The following is a 19,184-nucleotide window of genomic DNA, read 5'->3' as shown; positions in this document are numbered from 1 at the left end:
CATAGTCTTGAAAATCATAAGGACTTTGGCCTTTAACCTAAGTGACTATGATTTTTTTTAAAAAATTTATTTTATATTGGAGTATTGCTGATTAACAATGTTGTGATAGCTTCAGGTGGACAGCAAGGAGACGCAGCCATAAGTACACGTGTATCCATTCTCCCCCAAACTCCCCTCCTATACAGGCTGCCACCTCACATAGAGCAGAGTTCCTTGTGCTATACAGTAGGTCCTTGTTGTTTATCCATTTTAAATACCATAGTGTGTACATGTCAGTCTCAAAGTCCCTAACTATCCCTTTTGCCCATCCTTCCAAAGTGACTTTAATTTTAACAGAATCACTGTGACAGCTGTGTAGAGAATGCACTGAATGGGATGAGGGCCACATCAGAAAGCTCAGTGAGGTTTTGCTGTAATCATGGCAGGAGACTGTGGCTTACACAGGGCTATGAGGGGTTGGACAGGGTTTTAGAGGGATCCGGATTCTAGATATATGTGTTGAAAATAAAGCCAATGGAGTTTACTGATGGAATGAGTGGCAAGAGCAAAAGAGAGTCAGAGATGACTCTCAGTATTCTGGTATGAGCAGTGGCAGGATGCTGAGATGGGAAAGCATGAAGGAGACACAGATGCTGGGAGGTGGGGATCAGGATCTCAGTTGTACAGACATCACACTGAGATGAATAATAGGTACGTAAGTGAAGGTGCAGAGTAGAAGGGTGGACCGATGTCTGGAGTGCATAGAAGTCTGGTCAAGGGAGATTAGTTTGAGATTCACCAACAGGTAGATGGTGTTTAAAGCCACTGAACTGGATGAGAGCACAAGAACAGGTCAAGGGTCCTTTAGGGAACTCCGTGGAGTATGTGCGAAGTACCTCTGGGGTCCTCCTGGCTTTAAAGGGCTGGAGAGAGGAGAAGGAATCACAGTAACAGCTGGAAGGAACAGCCAGGAAGGTAGGAGGGAAGCCAGTGCAAAGTGGTGTTCTGGAGGCCAGGTTGAAAAAAGCCTTTCAAGGAGAAAGGAATCAACTGCACCAAATGCTGTTGACAGGAAGGAACATGTGGTAGTTAAGACATAAATTGTTTTAAACCGGCAGTATTGTGTATTTATTTAACAGGAAGCCAGACGCAGGCAGGTCCTGGGTTGGTGATTGAGTATGGTCACCTTTTCTGTCCTTCCACTCGTCCTGCCTCCGCACGTTGCTTTTGTCAGGGACTTTTCAGTTAAAGTATGGTCGCTAAGGGTTCCAAGGCTGAGTCCTGCTGCTGCTGGGCACAGAGGCTGGAAGCGGTGGGCTGAGTGGGCCCCAGGCCAGCCTTTCTCCTGACATGCCTGCCTACCTTTATCAGGAAGGAAAAGTCCTACTGAGCACCTTGCCCCCTGGCACTCTTACCTTTAAGTCTTATTGGCACAAACCGGATCACATGGTTACCTGTAACTTGAAGAAAGGTTAGGAACGCAAGTATTTGGCTTTTTGAAGCTTTCTGTAAGATGAGCAATGGAAATGGAGATTAGGAGTGCCAGGTGGGGAGACAGAGATGTTAGACACGATAAGGTTAAATAGAAAAAAAACCAAGAGTTGTACTATTTTAATTTATTCTTGTTTAGATCTTTTGCTATCTTGTACTGTTTTGGAGCATATGATGCTTTGTTACTGACTTGATATTGTCTGTCGTCCTTTGGCTTGTGTTTCACTGTATGACTATTTTGCATGCAACAATTTAGAAAATTTTCCATTTTTTATAGTCACATCTTGTAATTTTTTGTGTTTTTATGGTTCACAACTGAAAGAAGACCTATAATTATTATGGTTAATTTATATGGTTTTAGTTTCCTTTTTAATCCAATTTTATAAATATTTGTGGTGTATGATGAGAACTAGTAGCTGATATTTATATGCCACTTACTATGTGCCAGTTGCTATTCTAAGCCCTTAAAATATAAACTCACCTAAATGTCCCAAGCACTTATGAAATGAGTCAACTATAATCACCCACATTCTTTTATGTATGAGGACACGGCATAGAGAAGTTAAGGAGGCTGCTCTCAGCCCATGTGTGGTGGAGCTGGGTTTAAACCTACGCAGGGAAAGATTGAGGGCAAAAGGAGAAGGGGGCGGCAGAGGATGAGATGTTTACACAGCATCACCGACTCAATGGATGTGAATTTGAGCAGACACCGGGAGATAATGGAGGACAAAGGAGGCTGGCATGCCACAGTCCATGGGCTCACCAAGTTGAGCACAACTTAACTACTGAACAAGTCTGACTGCAGACTGTCGACTTTTAACTATTACACCATGCTGCTTCTCCCATTTTAATTGTTTTTTAATTAAGATATGTTAATACCACAAATTGGAGAAGGCAATGGCACCCCACTCCAGTACTCTTGCCTGGAAAATCCCATGGACAGAGGAACCTGGTAGGCTGCAGTCCATGGGGCTGCGAAGAGTCGCACATGACTGAGCAACTTCACTTTCACTTTTCACTTTCGTGCGTTGGAGAAGGAAATGGCAACCCACTCCAGTGTTCTTGCCTGGAGAATCCCAGGGACGGCAGAGCCTGGTGGGCTGCCGTCTATGGGGTCACACAGAGTCTAACACGACTGAAGTGACTTAGCAGCAGCAGCAGCAGCAGCAATACCACAAATAGGTGTTTTCACTCATTTGAAATATCTCCACTATCTTATTCTAAATTTTTGTATTTCTGAGATTGACACACCAGTTTATTAATCTGTCAATATGTTTTTGCCATTACTAGACTGTTTTTACTATTTGATACTGTAATAAACTAGTAACAAATTCCTTCTAAGTTTTTAAACTTTAAAAAATTGCAGTAAAACAAATACTATGGAAATTTTACCATTTTAACAACTTCAGTGTACAGCTCAGTGGTATGAGGTCCATTCCCACTGATGTACAGCCCCCCCCACCATCCGTCTCCAGAGCTTTTCCTCTTCTGCACCTGAAACTCTGTCCAGGAAACACCAACTCCCCATCCTCCCCTTCCCTCAGCCCCTGGCAGCCCCCATTCTGTTTTCTCTCTGAATTTGACTGCTCTATGCACCTCGTATAAGACGAGTCATGCAATACTTGTCCTTTTAGAACAAGCTTATTTCACTTAGCATAAGGTCTTTAGGTCCCTCCTTGTTGTAGCCTGTGTCATAATTTCCTCCCTGTTTAAAGGCTGAATAAATATTTCATGGTAATTATGTATATGCCATATATTCTTTATCTAGGCATCCACTGATGGACACCTGAATTGCTTCCACCTTTTGGCTATTGTGAATAGTATTACTATGAACCTGGTGTACAGGTATCTCTTGAAGGTTCTGCTTTCAGTTCTTTTGGGTGAATACCCAGAAGCTGAATTGCTGAATCATAAAGTAGTTCTATTTTTAATTTTTTTGAGAAGCCGAAAATCCCATTTTCAGCAGCAGCTGCACCATTTTACTGTCCTAGCACCAGTGCAGAGTTCTAATTTCCTCACATTCTTACAGTTATTTTCAGTCTTGTTTTTATAATAGCCATATGAATAGATGTGACGTGGTATCTTATTGTAGTTTTGATTTGCATTTCCCTAATGACTAATGATGGTGAGCAATTTCTCATGTGCTTCTTGGCCACTGTATATCTTCTTTGGAGCAAGTTCTGTTCAAGTTCTTTGCCCACTTTTAAATCAGCTTTGTTGTTGTTGTTGCTGTTGAGTTACAATTCTCATTTTTATGTTCTAAAAATTTTTGATTATCCTTCCTTATTCTAGTTAAATTGTTCTTTAAAAAATTCTCCCAATTTCCTCTTTAAAAATAATCACATATGATTTACCTAGGAATAACAGTCAATACATCAATTCAAAGAATGAACATGTATGTCCCACTTATTCAGATCTTTGATGCCGCTCATTGTTGTAATTTTTCATCATACTAACACTGTTTGACATGTTTCTTCATAGAAATAGTATGTGTGTACATGTCTATGTGTGTAATTGCTTTTTGTTGCTAAAGCAAAGAATCTTTTCCTTTTTTCCCCTGGTACATCAGAAAGCTGTTGATTGCTGTACATGATTTCGTAGGCAGCTTATCAGGTCTATTTAAATAACTTTTAGACAATACTCTACCATCAAAGCAAAAATTTTAAATATATGCATTAGTGTCAATGAGACAATTTGGTCGTTCTGGGTTGAGAGTGAGTCTGTGGCCGCAGTTTGACATACGTATGATTTTTCCCCCATAACTGATTGTTAATTCTTTATTCTTTTGGGTAGCCTTACTTTAGTTTCATGGTAATAATTCCTAGTAGTAGAGAATTACTCCAAAGCTCACCTCCTCTTTATAGTAGTGTTTAAAGAGCCCAAGTTACAGTTACAGCTGTAAATACATTCTCTCTCTCATTTTTTTTTTTTTTTGTATTTTAACTATCTGTGTTGTATATTTGGCGTTTTCTCTTCCTGGCTCTAGTAGTTAATGGCCCTTGCATTCCTTAATAATAATTATACTTTCTATAATAATTTATATTTTCAATTGCACATATTAATATGTGGCGTATATATCCAGACTGACCTCAGTGATCTCCTTTTCATTGTCTAGTTAAAATCCCCATTGCCTCTAGCCCTGGCAAGTGCACTAGCTTCCTAAGTGTTCCTCTGATTTTAAACTCTTCCTTCCGTCAGCTCTTCACAGGGCTGCCCCAGGATCAAGTTCCGATGTAAGAGCTCAGAAAGCTGCAGAGCTCACCCTGCCCTCTTCATGCCCCACCCCCCATAATTAAGGTCTAAAGTTCTTAGCCTGGCATTAATGCCATCTTAAACTTTAAGCTACTTAATGCCAACTGTAAGCTGCCCACCACTCCAACCTTGTTCTGTTTTTCTTCCCCATGACACCTGTGTTCCTGCTTAGCAAAGCAAATCACAGAACCAAACATTTTCATACAATGAGATGGAATGTATTCTCCAGAAGTTAATTGTTTTTCCTGAGAACATTTGGTAGTGATTTCTATAGAAAGATGTTTCCAGCACCCTCTCCATCTGCAGTTACCTTACCTTGTGTAAGCAAGTACTAAATACTTGTGTAACACAACTCCTTGTGTGAATCCATTGTCTAAATTTTTGTTAAGATTATCTGTGTCTTCTAATACAGGGAATCCAGTAGCCAAGTTTTTTTTGTCAGCTAATTTGGTCAACATCTTCAAAACCCGTAAATTTCACCAAATGTAAAGAACAGCAAGTCATTTTTTCAGTGTGCAACAGTCTTGTGAAAAATATATTAAAGCTGAATTCATTCTTGTCTTGTTGAGAGTTCAGAGGTGAGAACTTGCTTCAACTGGTAGTTGTTTCTGTGGCTTTGGAAACTGGTCTCATTACTTTGAAGGTGTTTTGTGAGCTGTGTGGGACCCAGATTCTTTCCCAGGCTTTTCCTTAAAGAATGGAGGAGGCCAAGTTGGAGCTGAGAGATGACACTCCATTCTGTGAAGTCTCTGGGAGCACCTATTGGAGGATGCTTCATTTAATATGAGCGTCAGTACAAAGGAGTGCCATTCAGGAGTTCATTCTTTGGCTTTAATTTCCAGTCCAAAGGAAACATACCATTATGGTTTTGTGAAGATTTTTCCAGTAGTAAAGTGGCTTTTCATCTTGACCACATAAAAGTATCAATTAAGGCATTGACTTTTTTGTACTAAAATTTAAAGAATTAAAGAGTACCTAATGCTTATAGATGTACAGGAAAAAAAGATTATTAGAATCTACTCACTTTAATTATTGGTCCAGTTTATCCATTTTTAGTTGTTAATATGTTTTGTCTTGAGTATCTCTTTCTGTTTAAATGTTTGAGCCCATCAACTTTAATAATATTCTTTAGTTTATATTATAAAAATAGACTTATGGTAAGAAAAAATTCACATGGAGTGACATGTAAGTATATAAAGTATGAAGGGAAAATTCCCCGTTTCTGTTACTTTCCTTCTCTTTTTCCCTATGTCCCTATCCCATAAGAGGCCCATAAAAATTTTCTATATCCTTCTGGAATTTTTCAACATTTAGATAAGTACAAACTTAAGGAAACTGGGTAATATTAATACGGTCCTTTTTTCACTTAATAAATGTCTTACAGACTTTAGGTTTTATAAGGTGTTTTTTAATGATTTTTTGTTGTTGAAAGGCAGTACAATTAATCAGATTTTCCAAGGTGGTTTTCTAAGTAAATTGCTTATTTGATGAAGGTATGTTTCACAACCAGTAGAATCTGTGTTACTCTCTAAGGCAAAGTGAAGGTGTTATTCTTTCCAGGTTTTCTTGGGCAAAAGATGGTTATCATTATAGAATCAGAACTAATCTGTTGTCTCTATGTAGGCTAATGCTAACAGCGTGAGCTTAAAATAAACCACTAAGGTCATTGCTCTGCAGGAAGGTCTTAAACCTTTATGGTTCACAGCCGGGATAGGTCACACGGCACGACATAAACGGTCACCTTTTCAGAACTGGAGGAGAAGTCCTGTCTTGATTTCATCGTTGAGGAATTTGGTGTTTAGGTTCCTCAGAGATGCTCAGCCCGCCGTTGCCATGTCTTCCCTGTAATATTGCTTACGGTGTGTATGTTTTACTGCTTCTTCATCCAAGTCCAGTACAGGTCCTGTCAGTCAGCTTTGTATTAAGTTAAACGTTAGGACCCAGGGTGAGGCAGTTAGGTGCCATTGCTGGCCCTGCTGCTTTTAGCGTTCTTGCAGGCTCAGCACCTTCCGAGCAAGGGGAGGGGCTCTGGCTGGCCTCCGGGTACAGAAAGGGCAGCAGCGGGTGGGTGGTGGACCGGCCCCCGTTTGGGGCCTTTCTGTTGCTGGTTATAGGTGTGGGACCCCAGTAAGCCATTTAGCCACATAAGTAGGTTGCTGATCTGTAAACTGGAGGTGGCAGTAGTAACGCACTGTCAGGAAGCGTCTCAGTTTCCATGGGGTAATCCTCTGGTGAAGCGGGCATCGTCCCGTGTTCTCAGTGCCCGCTGGTCCGTGGTGACGGTGAAACGGGGAAGACTTAGGCCGGGACTGTAAATTGCCATTAGATGGAAAGGGTGGGGTTGGATGACAGAGAGACCTGTGAAAATGGGAGGGGCCAATTCTCCGGGATGAGAATCGGGCTTTTGGGGGTAAGCTTGCTTCTGTGCCAGGCTGTGTGTTGAAATCAAAGGGTGCAGGTGTGTAGTAATTCTGAGACACATGAAGAAGTGTCTATAAACCTTTGATGCTTTCAGAAACAATGCTGTGAGACAACCTGTTCTAAAAAAAGTTGATTTTCTAAACATGCTGAGCCTTGACTGCCGTTGTGAAGGTCGCCCATAAATTTTTATCTGTCACTTACCCAACCTTGTTCGTTGTTTCCAATAATAATGGTTTATTAGAATGACTTTGCTGAAAGAGCAGCAATTTGGTAAATTTATATTGTAAAATCTGTTTATCCCTCCAAGAGCAAGTAAAACCAGTGGCCAAATATACATTAAAAAGTCAAATGGCTACTTGAATATTCGTTATGTGCTAATTATTATAAGGATTGTAAAGAAAGTCCCCCTTTAATTGATAAAGTGAAGAGTCTATTAACGAAGGACAACTAAGCTTATGAAAGTTGGTTAAGTGTTGAATGCTTCAGTGTAGATGGTGAGAGAAGAGATTATTAAAATTTGTCCATCACTCTTGGCCTTTAAAATATTTTTATTTTTTAAATTTTTGGCCACACCATGCGGTTTGTGGGGTCTTAGTTCCCTGAACAGGGATTGAACCCAGGCCCTTGGCAGTGAGAGCATGGAGTCCTAACCACTGAACTGCCAGGGAATTCCCCCTTAAAAAATTTTTAAAACTAGCTCCATTACTGTTATTGTTAAAATCCTATGTTTGTTTTATGGCTTCATTGAGATATAATTTGTAAGATATTTGATTTATATACATATACATTGTGAAAGGATTGTTACCATCTAGTTAAACCTCATTCCCTCATGTATTTACCATGTGTGTATGAACATGTACCAGAGAAGGCAATGGCAACCCACTCCAGTACTCTTGCCCGGAAAATCCCATGGATGGAGGAGCCTAGTGGGCTGCAGCCCATGGGGTCACTAAGAGTCAGACATGACTGAGCGACTTCACTTTCATGCATTGGAGAAGGAAATGGCAACCCACTCCAGTGTTCTTGCCTGGAGAATCCCAGGGACGGGAGAGCCTGGTGAGCTGCCGTCTATGGGGTCGCACAGAGTTGAACACGACTGAAGCCACTTAGCAGCAGCAGCAGCATGAACATGTACGTTCTACTCTCATAGCAATTTTGCTACAGTGGTACCACTGTATATCAACTCTAGTCACCATGTCTAATGTTATTCTTCGGCCTTGTACATCTAAGAGCTGACAGTCTGTGTCCTTCCCAACTTCTCCCTATTTCCCCCCAACTGTACTCTTGGCCTCAAAAGAAAAATTAATTCATTCATCAAGCATTAAGGCTCACTCCATGCTAGATGCTTAACTATGTCCTCAGTGGAATTGAATTCAGTTGTCTTCCTGGTCTCAGGAGCTGTAGAGACTAGTCTGAGGGGCACATTCAAACAGATGTAACAGAAGGAAGTGTGGATCTGAGTAGGAAGGTGTGGTCCTTTGCCCTCAGAAGAGAGTGTCCAGGAAGTTCAGTTCAGTCGCTCAGGTGTGTCCAACTCTTTGCGACCCCATGGACTGTAGCATGCCAGGCTTCCCTGTCCATCACCAACTCCTGGACCTTGTTCAAACTCATGCCCAGCGAGTTGGTGATGCCATCCGACCATCTCATCCTCTGTCCTCAGCTTATCCTCTCACCTTCAATATTGCCCAGCATCAGGGTCTTTTCAAATGAGTCGATTCTTCGAATCAGGTAGCCAAAGTACTAGAGCTTCAGCACCAGCATCAGTCCTTCCAATGAATATTCAGGACTGATTTCCTTTAGGATGGACTGGTTTGATCTCCTTACAGTCCAAGGGACTCTCAAGAGTCTTCTCCAGAAGCACAGTTCAAAGGCATCAGTTCTTCGGTGCTCAGCTTTCTTTATGTCCCAACTCTCTCATCCATACACGACTACTGGAAAAACCATAACTTTGACTATACAGACCTTTGTTGGCAAAGTAATGTCTCTTCTTTTTAATATGCTGTCTAGGTTTGTCATAGCTTTTCTTCCAAGGAGCAAGTGTCTTTTAATTTCATGGCTGCAGTCCCCATCTGCAGTGATCTTGCAGCCCAAGAAAATAAAGTCTGTCCCTGTTTCCACTGTTTCCTCATCTATTTGCCATGAAGTGATGGGACCAGATGCCATGATCTTCATTTTTTGAATGTTGAATTTTAAGCCAACTTTTTCACTCTCTTCTTTCACTTTCATTAAGAGGCTCTTTAGTTCCTCTTCCCTTTCTGCCATAAGGATGGTGTCATCTGCATTACTGAGGTTATTGATATTTCTCCTGGCAGTCTTGATTCCAGCTTGTGCTTCATCCAGCCCAGCATTTCACATGATATACTCTGCATATAAGTTAAATAATCAGGCTGACCATATACAGCCTTGAGGTACTCCTTTCCCAATTTGGAACCAGTCCATATGTTCCATGTCCAGTTCTAACTATTGCTTCTGGACTTGCATACAGGTTTCTCAGGAGGCAGGTAAGGTAGTCTGGTATTCCCATATCTTTAAGAATTTTCTACAGTTTGTTGTGATCCACACAGTCAAAGGCTTTAGTGTAGTCACTGAAGCAGAAGTCAATGTTTTTCTGGAATTCTCTTGCTTTTCCCATGATCCAGCGGATGTTGGCAATTTGATCTCTGGTTCCTCTGCCTTTTCTAAATCCAACTTGAACATCTGGAAGTTCTCAGTGTATGTACTGTTGAAGCCTATTTTGGAGAATTTTGAGCATTACTTTGCTAGCATGTGAGATGAGTGCAATTGTGCAGTAGTCTCAACATTCTTTGGCATTGCCTTTCTTTGGGATTGGAATTAAAACTGACCTTTTCCAGTCCTGTAGCCCCTGCTGAGTTTTCCAAATTTGCTGCCATAGTGAGTGTAGCACTTCTACAGTGTCATCTTTTAGGATTTGAAATAGCTCAGCTGGAATTCCATCACCTCTACTAGCTTTGTTTGTAGTGATGCTTCCTAAGGCCCACTTGACTTCGCATTCCAGGATGTCTGGCTCTAGGTGAGTGATGACACCATCGTGGTTATCTGGGTCATGAAGATCTTTTTTGTGTAGTTCTGTGTATTCTTGCCACCTCTTCTTAATATCTTCTGCTTCTGTTAGGTTCATACCATTTCTGTATTTTATTGTGCCCAGCTTTGCACGAAATGTTCCCTTGGCATCTCTGATTTTCTTGAAGAGATCTCTAGTCTTTCCCATTCTTTGTTTTCCCCTGTTTCTTTGGATTGATCACTTAGAAAGGCTTTCTTATCTCTCCTTGCTATTCTTTGGAACTCTGCATTCAGATGGATATATCTTTCTTTTTCTCCTTTGCCTTCTGCTTTTCTTCTCTTCTCAGCTATTTGCAAGGCCTCCTTAGACAACCATTTTGCCTCTTTGTGTTTCTTTTTTGGGGGGATGGTTTTGATCACAGCCTCCTGTACATTGTCACGAACCTCCATCCATAATTCTTCAGGCACTCGATCAGAACTAGTCCCTTGAATCTATTTGTCACTTCTACTGTATAATGATAAGGGATTTGATTTAGATCATACCTGAATGGTCTAGTGGTTTTCCCTACTTTCTTCAATTTAAGTCTGAATTTTGCAATAAGGAGTTCATGATCTGAGCCACAGTCAGCTCCCGGTCTTGTTTTTGCTGACTGTGTAGAGCTTCTCCATCTTTGGCTGCAAAGAATATAATCAGTCTGATTTCTGAATTGACCATCTGGTGATGTCCATGTGTAGAGTCATCTCTTGTGTTGTTGGAAGATGGTGTTTGCCATGACCAGGAAGGAAAGGCTTCACTAAGAGGTGGTGATTCTCAAACTTAATGAAGGGAGAGATGATTCTGTAGACCCCTGGGTGGGGCAGCAGATTTAAAAGAGAATTGTCAACTCACTTTGTAAGTCACTAGGCAGAGTTTGGGGACTGGAGGGAGAGAACCCCATTGTATTCACAGGATTGGACAGAAGAGAAGAATAGAGTAAAAAGTCCTGAAAAAATAAAAAGATGTGTGTCTGTGTGTGTGTGTGTAGAGAGGTAAGCCCATGTGAAGCACTTAAGGAAGAACTGGTTAGGAATCCACCCTAGAACTGTGTCTAACGCCTTTAAATTTAAATATCAATTAAGGGGATTAAAAATAATGTCATCCTGCAGATAATGGTGCTAACACTGAGTGCTCAGTTGCTTCAGTCATGTCCAACTCTTTGTGACCCTATGGACCATAGCCCGCCAGGTTCCTCTGTCCGTGGGATTCTCTAGGCAAGAATACTGGGGTGGGTTGCTATTCCATTCTCCAGAAGATCTTCCTGACCCAGAGATCAAACCCACGTCGCTTATGTCTCCTATATTGGCAGGCAGGTTCTTTACCACTAGTGCCACTGCTGTAGGTTGCAGATAATGGGGAATCACGGATTATAGGTTGGGTCCTGACCTTAGTTTTCACATTCAGAATATCAACACGATGGAGCTGGAAAGGGTGGAAGGACAGAACTTCAAGGTCTAATACAATTATTTAGGCAACATTTAAGGGAGTGGGTAAGGATTTGTAGCATTTATATTGAGAGGAGGAGACCTTTTTTTTTTTTTAATAAATTTATTTATTTTAGTTGGGGGCTAATTACTTTACAATATTGTAATAGTTTTTGCCATACATTGACATGAATCAGCCATGGGTTTACATGTGTTCCCCTTCCTGGACCCCCCACCCACCTCCCTCCCCATCCCATCCCTCTGGGTCATCCCATTGCCCCGGCCCTGAGCCCTTGTCTCATGCATCGAACATGGAATGGTGTTCTGTTTCACATATGATAATATACATGTTTCAATGCTATTCTCCTTTTTGAGAAGAAATGATGTGCCTGGTGGATTGGAATAGCACATCCTGGTGTCAGAGAAAAAAGCAGGATGCCTGGAGCAAGGCTCACATTGATGTATGAGGTCAGCCCAGGGTTGAAGCTGCAGACAGGAGAACTTTAGATGCCAGGCCTCAAGTACTTCAGCACTTTCTTATCTGTTAACGTGAGATTTTTATAAGTGAAATAATTGGGACAAAGCAGTGAGCATTACTTTTTGGAAAACCTACTTTCCTCCCTTATGGCGACATTGGTAATATGTGACATGATAATTTGCAGCTAAGGTCTTTTTCAACTCTTGATTTTCTTCAGTTGTATAATCCTAGTGGTGTTGAGAGACTTAATGTTAGATATGAGAATCTGATGCGGAAAAAAGGTGATTCCAATGTTTTGGGGCTGGGAAAAAGGAAAATTTAATTACAGTTGGCATTAGTAGGTAGGAGGTTGTCTAACTGCCCAAGTTGCAATGTTCAGCAAGAAAATGAAGATGTGAGTGGCGTTGAGATTCAGGAGGACAGAGCTGCAGGTGAGAATTTGGGGTTCATCGAGATAGGGCAGTGGTTAAAGTAGATAAAATAGACTCTTCTGGAGAGGCGAATATGTAAAAAGTTGGAGCCAAGGCATGGACTTAGGAAATGCCCATGTTCAGGTGGAAGCATCAGGATGGTGTGGTTTCAAGGATGCCACAGAACGGGAAGTGTCTGTACATATCTTATAGAAAAGTGGACATACTTGCTACAAACAAGAGCTAGGAGTTTGAGTGAGAACCATTCAAGTTTGGCAAATAGAGTAAAGATGAAAGTGAAAGTCACTCAGTCGTGTCTGACTCTTTGCGACCCCATGGACTCCATGGAATTCTCCAGGCCAGAATACTGGAGTGGGTAGCTGTTTCCTTCTCCAGAGGATCTTCTGGAATTGAACCCCAGGAATTGAACTGGGTTCTCCTGCATTACAGGCGGATTCTTTACCAACTGAGCAATCTGGGAAGCCCAAGGATTAAAAGGGCAGATGAAAAAACAGTGCTAATAATATAGCACCACCTGCTGTTAGGCGTTAGGTATTTTTGAATTGTTTTTCTCAAATAGACTTCTTCCTTCCTATCTTGGTTGTTTTTCAGTTTTCACCTATTTTTTATCTCGTAGTCTAGTGTGTGAACACAGTAATTTGTTTACTTTTAAATCAACAATATTGGGAGAAGTCATATCAATTTGTTTATCCCTTGATTTCAACATTGCCAAAAGTTTCTGTCTCAAATGACTCGGTGTCACAGAAACATGTATGTTAGTCTCTCAGTTGTGTCTGACTCCTTGCGGCCCCATGGATTACTGTAGCTCATCAGGCTCCTCTGTCTGTGGAATTCTCCAGGCAAGAATGCTGGAGTGGGTAGCCATTCCCTTCTTCAGGAGATCTTCCCAACCCAGGGATAGAACCCAGGTCTCCTGAGTCTCCTGCATTGCAGGTGGATTCTTTACTATCTGAGCCACCAGGGAAGCCCATGTCTCAGAAGACCCGAGTTAATTTCTTCACGGTTACAGGATTGCAGGAATCCTTCCTGCGTAATTCTGAATATTCATTTTACATCTTGACTCACTTGTTCATCCCTGGAGAAGGAAATGGCAACCCACTCCAGTATTCTTGCCTGGAAAATTGCATGGATGGAGGAGCCTGGCAGGCTACTATCCACGGGGTCGCAAAGAATCGGACACACTGAATGATTTCACTTTCACTGTTCATGTAGGACCTGGGGTTTACAAGCTTAGAGCTTTTGGAATGAATAGGCATGGAAACTTTTTGTCTTTTTTTCCAACCCCCAAGGAAAACCTGCGTCCTTGAAAACTGCACAGCCGTCTCGTGTGAATCTGCCCAGATTGCTTCCTAGACCCAAAGCGTCTGTGAAAAACTCTGCGCTGCGGAGGACAGAAAGCAGCTCCTCTGTCGCCAGCGTCCACAGTGAGCTGAGCGCTTACAGCAATAACTGTAAGTCAGTCTTACATCAGACTTGGGGACCTGTTGAAACTGTACTTGTGAGAGAATTCTAACGAGCTACCAGTTGTCAGGATTTTTGATTCTGTGATTTAGGGGAAAATACGCATCCCGCTTCTCCCTTGGAATTGCTCAAAAAAAGTTTGGCAGAAGAAAGTTGTCTCAACGACATTCTCTTTTGATGAATGTGCTAGGAAACACTGACGTACTTATCTGTTGAAGGCATGTGGGTGTTTTTTGTTTTTTTTTTTCATGAATTCTAAAGTGTACCATTTGAAGATGCTGGGTTATTGTTGTTGTTGGTTGGTGTTTTTTTTTTTTTTTTAATTTGTTTAAGGAAAGAAAGTGATCTAGGAACTATTAGAACCCAAAAAGATAACTTAGTTTCATTTGCTTTGTAAACAGCAGCATTTTGTAGAAGCGTTTTGTTTTTTTTTTCCCTAATCTTAAACTTTGGATGCTAGATTCAATGTATTAGGGGTGAATATTATAACTTCAATCTTAGTTTTAAATAATTTAAACTGAGAATATTTGGGGGATTTTCAATTAGTATGAATTTTGTTTTTTGTGTATAAAATGACACAAGAGTTATTCTCTAAATAGTTAGCTGAGTTATCCCTTTCATTCAAAAGATGTATTTGGTCTTTGTGTTTATTTGCTCATTTCCTTTCTAATTTCTTTCAACAATAGCTCATGGATTAACAAATGTGAAGAATTTTGGAGTGCCTGCTGTATATAGGCAGCACTGTAGATTCTGGGAAGGATATGAGATATCAAAGAAACGGTCCCTGTGTAAAAGATAGTTGAGGATAAAGAAGATGTTTACATGGATAACTAGAATATCAGATAAAACAAGGAATAAGGGCATGGTGGGGAGGAGGGGAGTTCTCTCTGCCTTAGAGGGGATCAGTTTCTTCTTTCTGGTGAGGGGACAAGGTCAGATTGGAGTCATGTTATTGAACCTCCTGGGTGTGGAGCACCATGTAGGGTTACCATGCATTCTTTCTCTGTTTTTTTCTCAAATAACTTCCGTTACCCTGATTTTACATGCGAGGTAATTGTGGCTCAGAGAGGTTGTCGCTGGTCCAAGGGCACTCAGCCAGCATGTGACAGAACTGAGAAAGTTTGTGGCTAAGACTTGGAATTAATGACTGAATGAATGAGCACGTTTCCAAGAGGGTACTTAGCAGCAGGAGCTGGTCTCCTATGTGAGTAAGTAGCTGTATATGGGAACTTTAGGGACCCTGGAATATGTTACTTGCAGTGAAATGGGACTGTTATCTACTTGCTACTTGAAGCTTGGAGTCGTGGCAGGAGATCAGAGAGTTTGCATGTATCTGTTGATTCTTGATTTGAAAAGGTCATTGACACGTGTATTCCCTTAAGGTCAGTGCACTTGCAGCATTCTCCCTAACAGGAAATTTTAAAAACAAACCCGCCAGAACAGAAGCACCCAGGTGCTCTCCGGGGGGTACTGGAGGGTTGTGTAGTGTTGGCGTTTGTGCCCCTGGCAGGAGGTGCGTCCATGGAGCCACTGCCCAGCGTCCCCGCCGACAGCCATGTTGCCATGGCCCCGCTCGGGACCGCGTCTGACACTCCCAAGGAGGGTGTCAAAATGCTTTTGTCCGTTCCTTTTTGTCTTTTAACAAAGGGGCTTCCCGTGGACCCACAGAGCCTGTCTACTGGCTGTGTGTCCCTGTCTCAGATGAAGCATTCAAATCAATGAGTCTCTTTCTTAGATGGATCCACTAGCCTGTTTAATCTGTTCTGTGTAGTGCCTTGGAGCTTAGTTTTTTTTTTTTTCCCCCTGCTCCATTCTAATTCACTAAGAGCAAGCATGAGGAATAGGAGCGTGAACATGGCTGCAGTTTTCCTTGCTTGAGCTTGCTGTGATCCTTTTAAATGACTATACCAGGAGGATTTCGCAGCTGTACAGAAACGGATGCGTCTTCGAAAATATTTATCAATTCTACACTCACCCCACCGGCCGGCTCAGAGAGGCACTACGATGCTACCTTATTGACACTGCTGGTTCTGGGATCCTACAGCCTTTGTATAGTTCCTTTGTTAGCCACGTTTACTGGCAAAAGAAGTAGGTCGATGATTTCTGGTTTGATTCTTTCTTTGTAAGCATGCTTAAATTTCATTCAATAAATTGACTTAGCCTCTCTCGATTGCTATCTTTATAACTTGTAATTTGTTAATTGTGGTATTTTTCGGGCATGTTTATATTGAAGTTGTGAATGGGTCTGCATAGAACCAATTTTATTGTGTATTTTATGTGTTTGGGAACTCGGACTAAATATAATTCAGCAATGTCGATGTTCTTGGCACATGAAATTATTTATAAAAGATTAGTTAATGGTCTCATTTGTGATTAAACAACTGGTAGTTTTTGTGTGTGTTTACCCAATCATTGTGCGAGTATAGGAAAAATACTTTCCTAGAATTAGAATGAAATCATCACACTTTAATGCTTTTACTCATATTCTACCTAAAAATATTTTAAAATGTGTACTTTTTCAGAATTACCTTCAAACGTGACAAAAACCATTTTGAGCTGCAATGTTTCTGCTCTCTGATAATGATGGGTCATGTTAGGAAATAGCCTTTCAATCTGAGTTTCAGATTCTTGTGGGGTGAGGCCTTTGGACGCTTTTCAAGAACGTTTCCTTGCTTTGTTTGCTCCTGTTTGTGATGTGATGCTGTCAGTTCAGTCGCTTCTGAGATGGCAAGATGCTCTTAGAAAATTCTGGTTTGCTGTGCTTAAGGATGCTATAAAAACAACATGACCAAGTTCTAAAGCAGCTGAACCAAAATGTATAAGATAAGAAACCTTTCTTTTGTGGGGGTTCCAGCGGGTGTTTTGTGTGTGTTCTTTTCAGCATAGAAAAATTTTTAAAGTTACAGTGTTGACTTTTTTTTTTAATATATTCATACAAAATTTAGCCTGGTAGTTGCTGTAGTTTCTGTATCAAATATGCTCATTTTTAGAGGTTAAATGTCCTAAGCTCTTCCAGGCTCAGAGAGCTAAGGTCCAGTTTTTAAGATCATTGGATAAAAATATGTTATATAATGTAGGTCTTGTAAAGAGGGGAAGGTTTGAGAGACCTTTGTGTGAGTGTAGAAGGAGATCTCGGGGGGTCTGTAATTTTGCCATATTAGCAGATATGAAGTCCAAGAGCTTCTTACACCTCCCGGTATCGCCGGAAAAGCATGACAAGCACGTTCATTTTGGAGAGACAGATGGCAAGGGGAAATGAAGGGCTGTCCACCCGAGCTGTCCGCACCGTCTGGGAGACGCAGTGGGCAGAGGGGAATGAAAGAAATGGAGCTTGCTCTTCCCTCTCCTTCACGGCCAGCCCCGGTGCGCATGGCGTGATACAGCAGAAAAGAGCATCCAAGTTGGACTCCTGCAAGCCTTCTTACTAACTCATGGAAGTGGACAGTCTCACACTCTCTTAGCCTCAGTGTTCTCACCTGATGAATGGGCGGGGAGACCCAGATGGTCCTAAATCCTTGCAGCGGCAAAGGCTTCTGCCTACCTTTAGTTTTCTTCATGATGATAAAGTGGTACCTAACAGCTTGGAAGGAGGGTGTTGGAGTAGGGGTCAAGGTGATGGAGAGAAGGACCAGTCTCACTCGCCTTCAGTCCCATCCTCATTGCTGAATGGCAAATGGGTACTGTGTCATCTGCCAGTACCGGTCAGTTGGTGAGAATCACCTGGACAGCAGTGAGCTGCTTCCAGATTCAGAGCAAATCCAGCATAGGTTTGACCACTGACGCCTGCCTGAGGAGAGGAAGGGGGTGAAAGGCAGGTGGTACCTACGTTGGCCCTGTGTTACAGCACATGCCCAGTACTTAAGCACATCTGAATGGATGATTGAATTAGAAAATACTATGATCGAGACTGGTGTTTTGTCTTCATGCTTTTCTGGACTATGTCTGAGACCTTCCTGTTGGTACAGGGTTAGGTGACTTTGCGTTTGGAATTTGAGAGCTTGGACGTAAGTCCTGATTTGATTCGAAGCCATGTGGGCAGAGGATCTGTTGCAGTGGGAAGTGTTAAGCTGATTCATCAAAAGTTCGGAAAACAAACAGAAGGTTGGCTCCGTGTGTATATACATGCTTTTTAAACAAAAACAAAAACTAATGTGGAGCAGGCGCTAGAGTGTGGTGTGAAGTGTTAGTTTGCAAATAACAGTTTGGAACAGTGGAAGCCTTTCTCTAGCAGGGAAATCTTTTTCCTTGTGCTTGGACTTCTCTGAGAATCTGTCCATATTCTCTGTAGACTTGGTCATCTCTGTCATTTCACTTGAACCACATTCTGCGCGTGGGGAAATGAAGGATTCACGAGCATCTGTTACTCTGGCACAATCAGGGCAGCTGAGACCAGGGCTGACAACAGCACGGGGGCAGTTCTAAAACGGCATGTATTAGACCTGGCTGAGACGTGGGCGACCACTTGTGGGACCTCACACGTTGAGTCTACAAACCAGCCGTCGCGGAGCAACCGTGCCTCCTGGAGCACCGTGTTCAGGAGAATTCCCAGTGGGTGTTCAGCCTCAGAGGGACCCCGCGCCGGTTAGTGGGGGTCCCGAGACACCGTCTGCACTGTCTGCACACTAGGGGTTCAGACCATCTCCTGCGTAGACAGATGACACGATTCAGCATGGCTGGGCAGTGGCCCAGTCAGGACCAGAACTCAGATAGTCCCAGCTCCATTCCATTCCTCGACACTAAGGTGCTTCCGTCATTCTATTGGAACTTGTGCCGCTGAAGCGTTTATCACTGGAACATAATAACCCTAGACGAGAGGAAATACAGACATTCTCAGCATACCCAGCCAGCTGCCCAGCTGAAATAGAAGGTGGGAGAAATACTCTCAAGGCATCGTGCCTTGTAATAAAGGTCATCCTTCCAGTTGGGGTTTACTGGAAAGCGACAGGCCAGCTTAGAGGAGCGCCTCAGAGCACTGAAGGAAGTGTCAGCACATTAGTAACGTGGGAGAGAATGAAGGGGGGTCTATCGTAGATGACCAGAGAGAGAGAGTGTGTGTGTGTTTATGTGAGTGGGTGCATATGTGTGTGTGTATTTATATATGTCACAGAAAAATGGAAATGTGTGTGTTTTTGTGTGTGCATATGTGTATATATATGTGTGTATGTCTTATAAAAATGGAAGTGTGTATG

General features: G+C 42.0%; 1 protein-coding gene across 23 annotated transcripts in view; it reads left to right on the top strand.

The window, feature by feature from the left end:
- Positions 1-19,184, top strand: part of MTUS1 (microtubule associated scaffold protein 1) — a 221,514-nt gene that overhangs the window by 114,897 nt on the left and 87,433 nt on the right. For 18 of the 23 annotated variants that reach the window (XR_014062579.1, XR_014062577.1, XR_014062576.1 and 15 more), the window contains one exon: positions 13,824-13,985. The exons of 3 other annotated variants lie outside the window; for them this stretch is intronic. Coding sequence is in view for 16 of the 20 variants with exons in the window: in XM_081521596.1 (XP_081377722.1) it covers positions 13,824-13,985 (162 nt within the window). In the remaining 4 variants the exon portion in view is untranslated. Of the gene's footprint in view, positions 1-1,255; positions 1,451-13,823; positions 13,986-15,893; positions 16,084-19,184 lie in introns of those variants that run through there. 2 more of the 23 variants (XM_081521610.1, XM_081521611.1) reach the window with 2 other exon arrangements.

The sequence above is a fragment of the Giraffa tippelskirchi genome, chromosome 8, assembly GCF_054371585.1.
Source record: "Giraffa tippelskirchi isolate mGirTip1 chromosome 8, T2T-mGirTip1v1.2.pri, whole genome shotgun sequence".
Lineage (NCBI taxonomy): Eukaryota > Metazoa > Chordata > Mammalia > Artiodactyla > Giraffidae > Giraffa > Giraffa tippelskirchi.
This window is presented reverse-complemented; position numbering and strand designations above follow the sequence as displayed.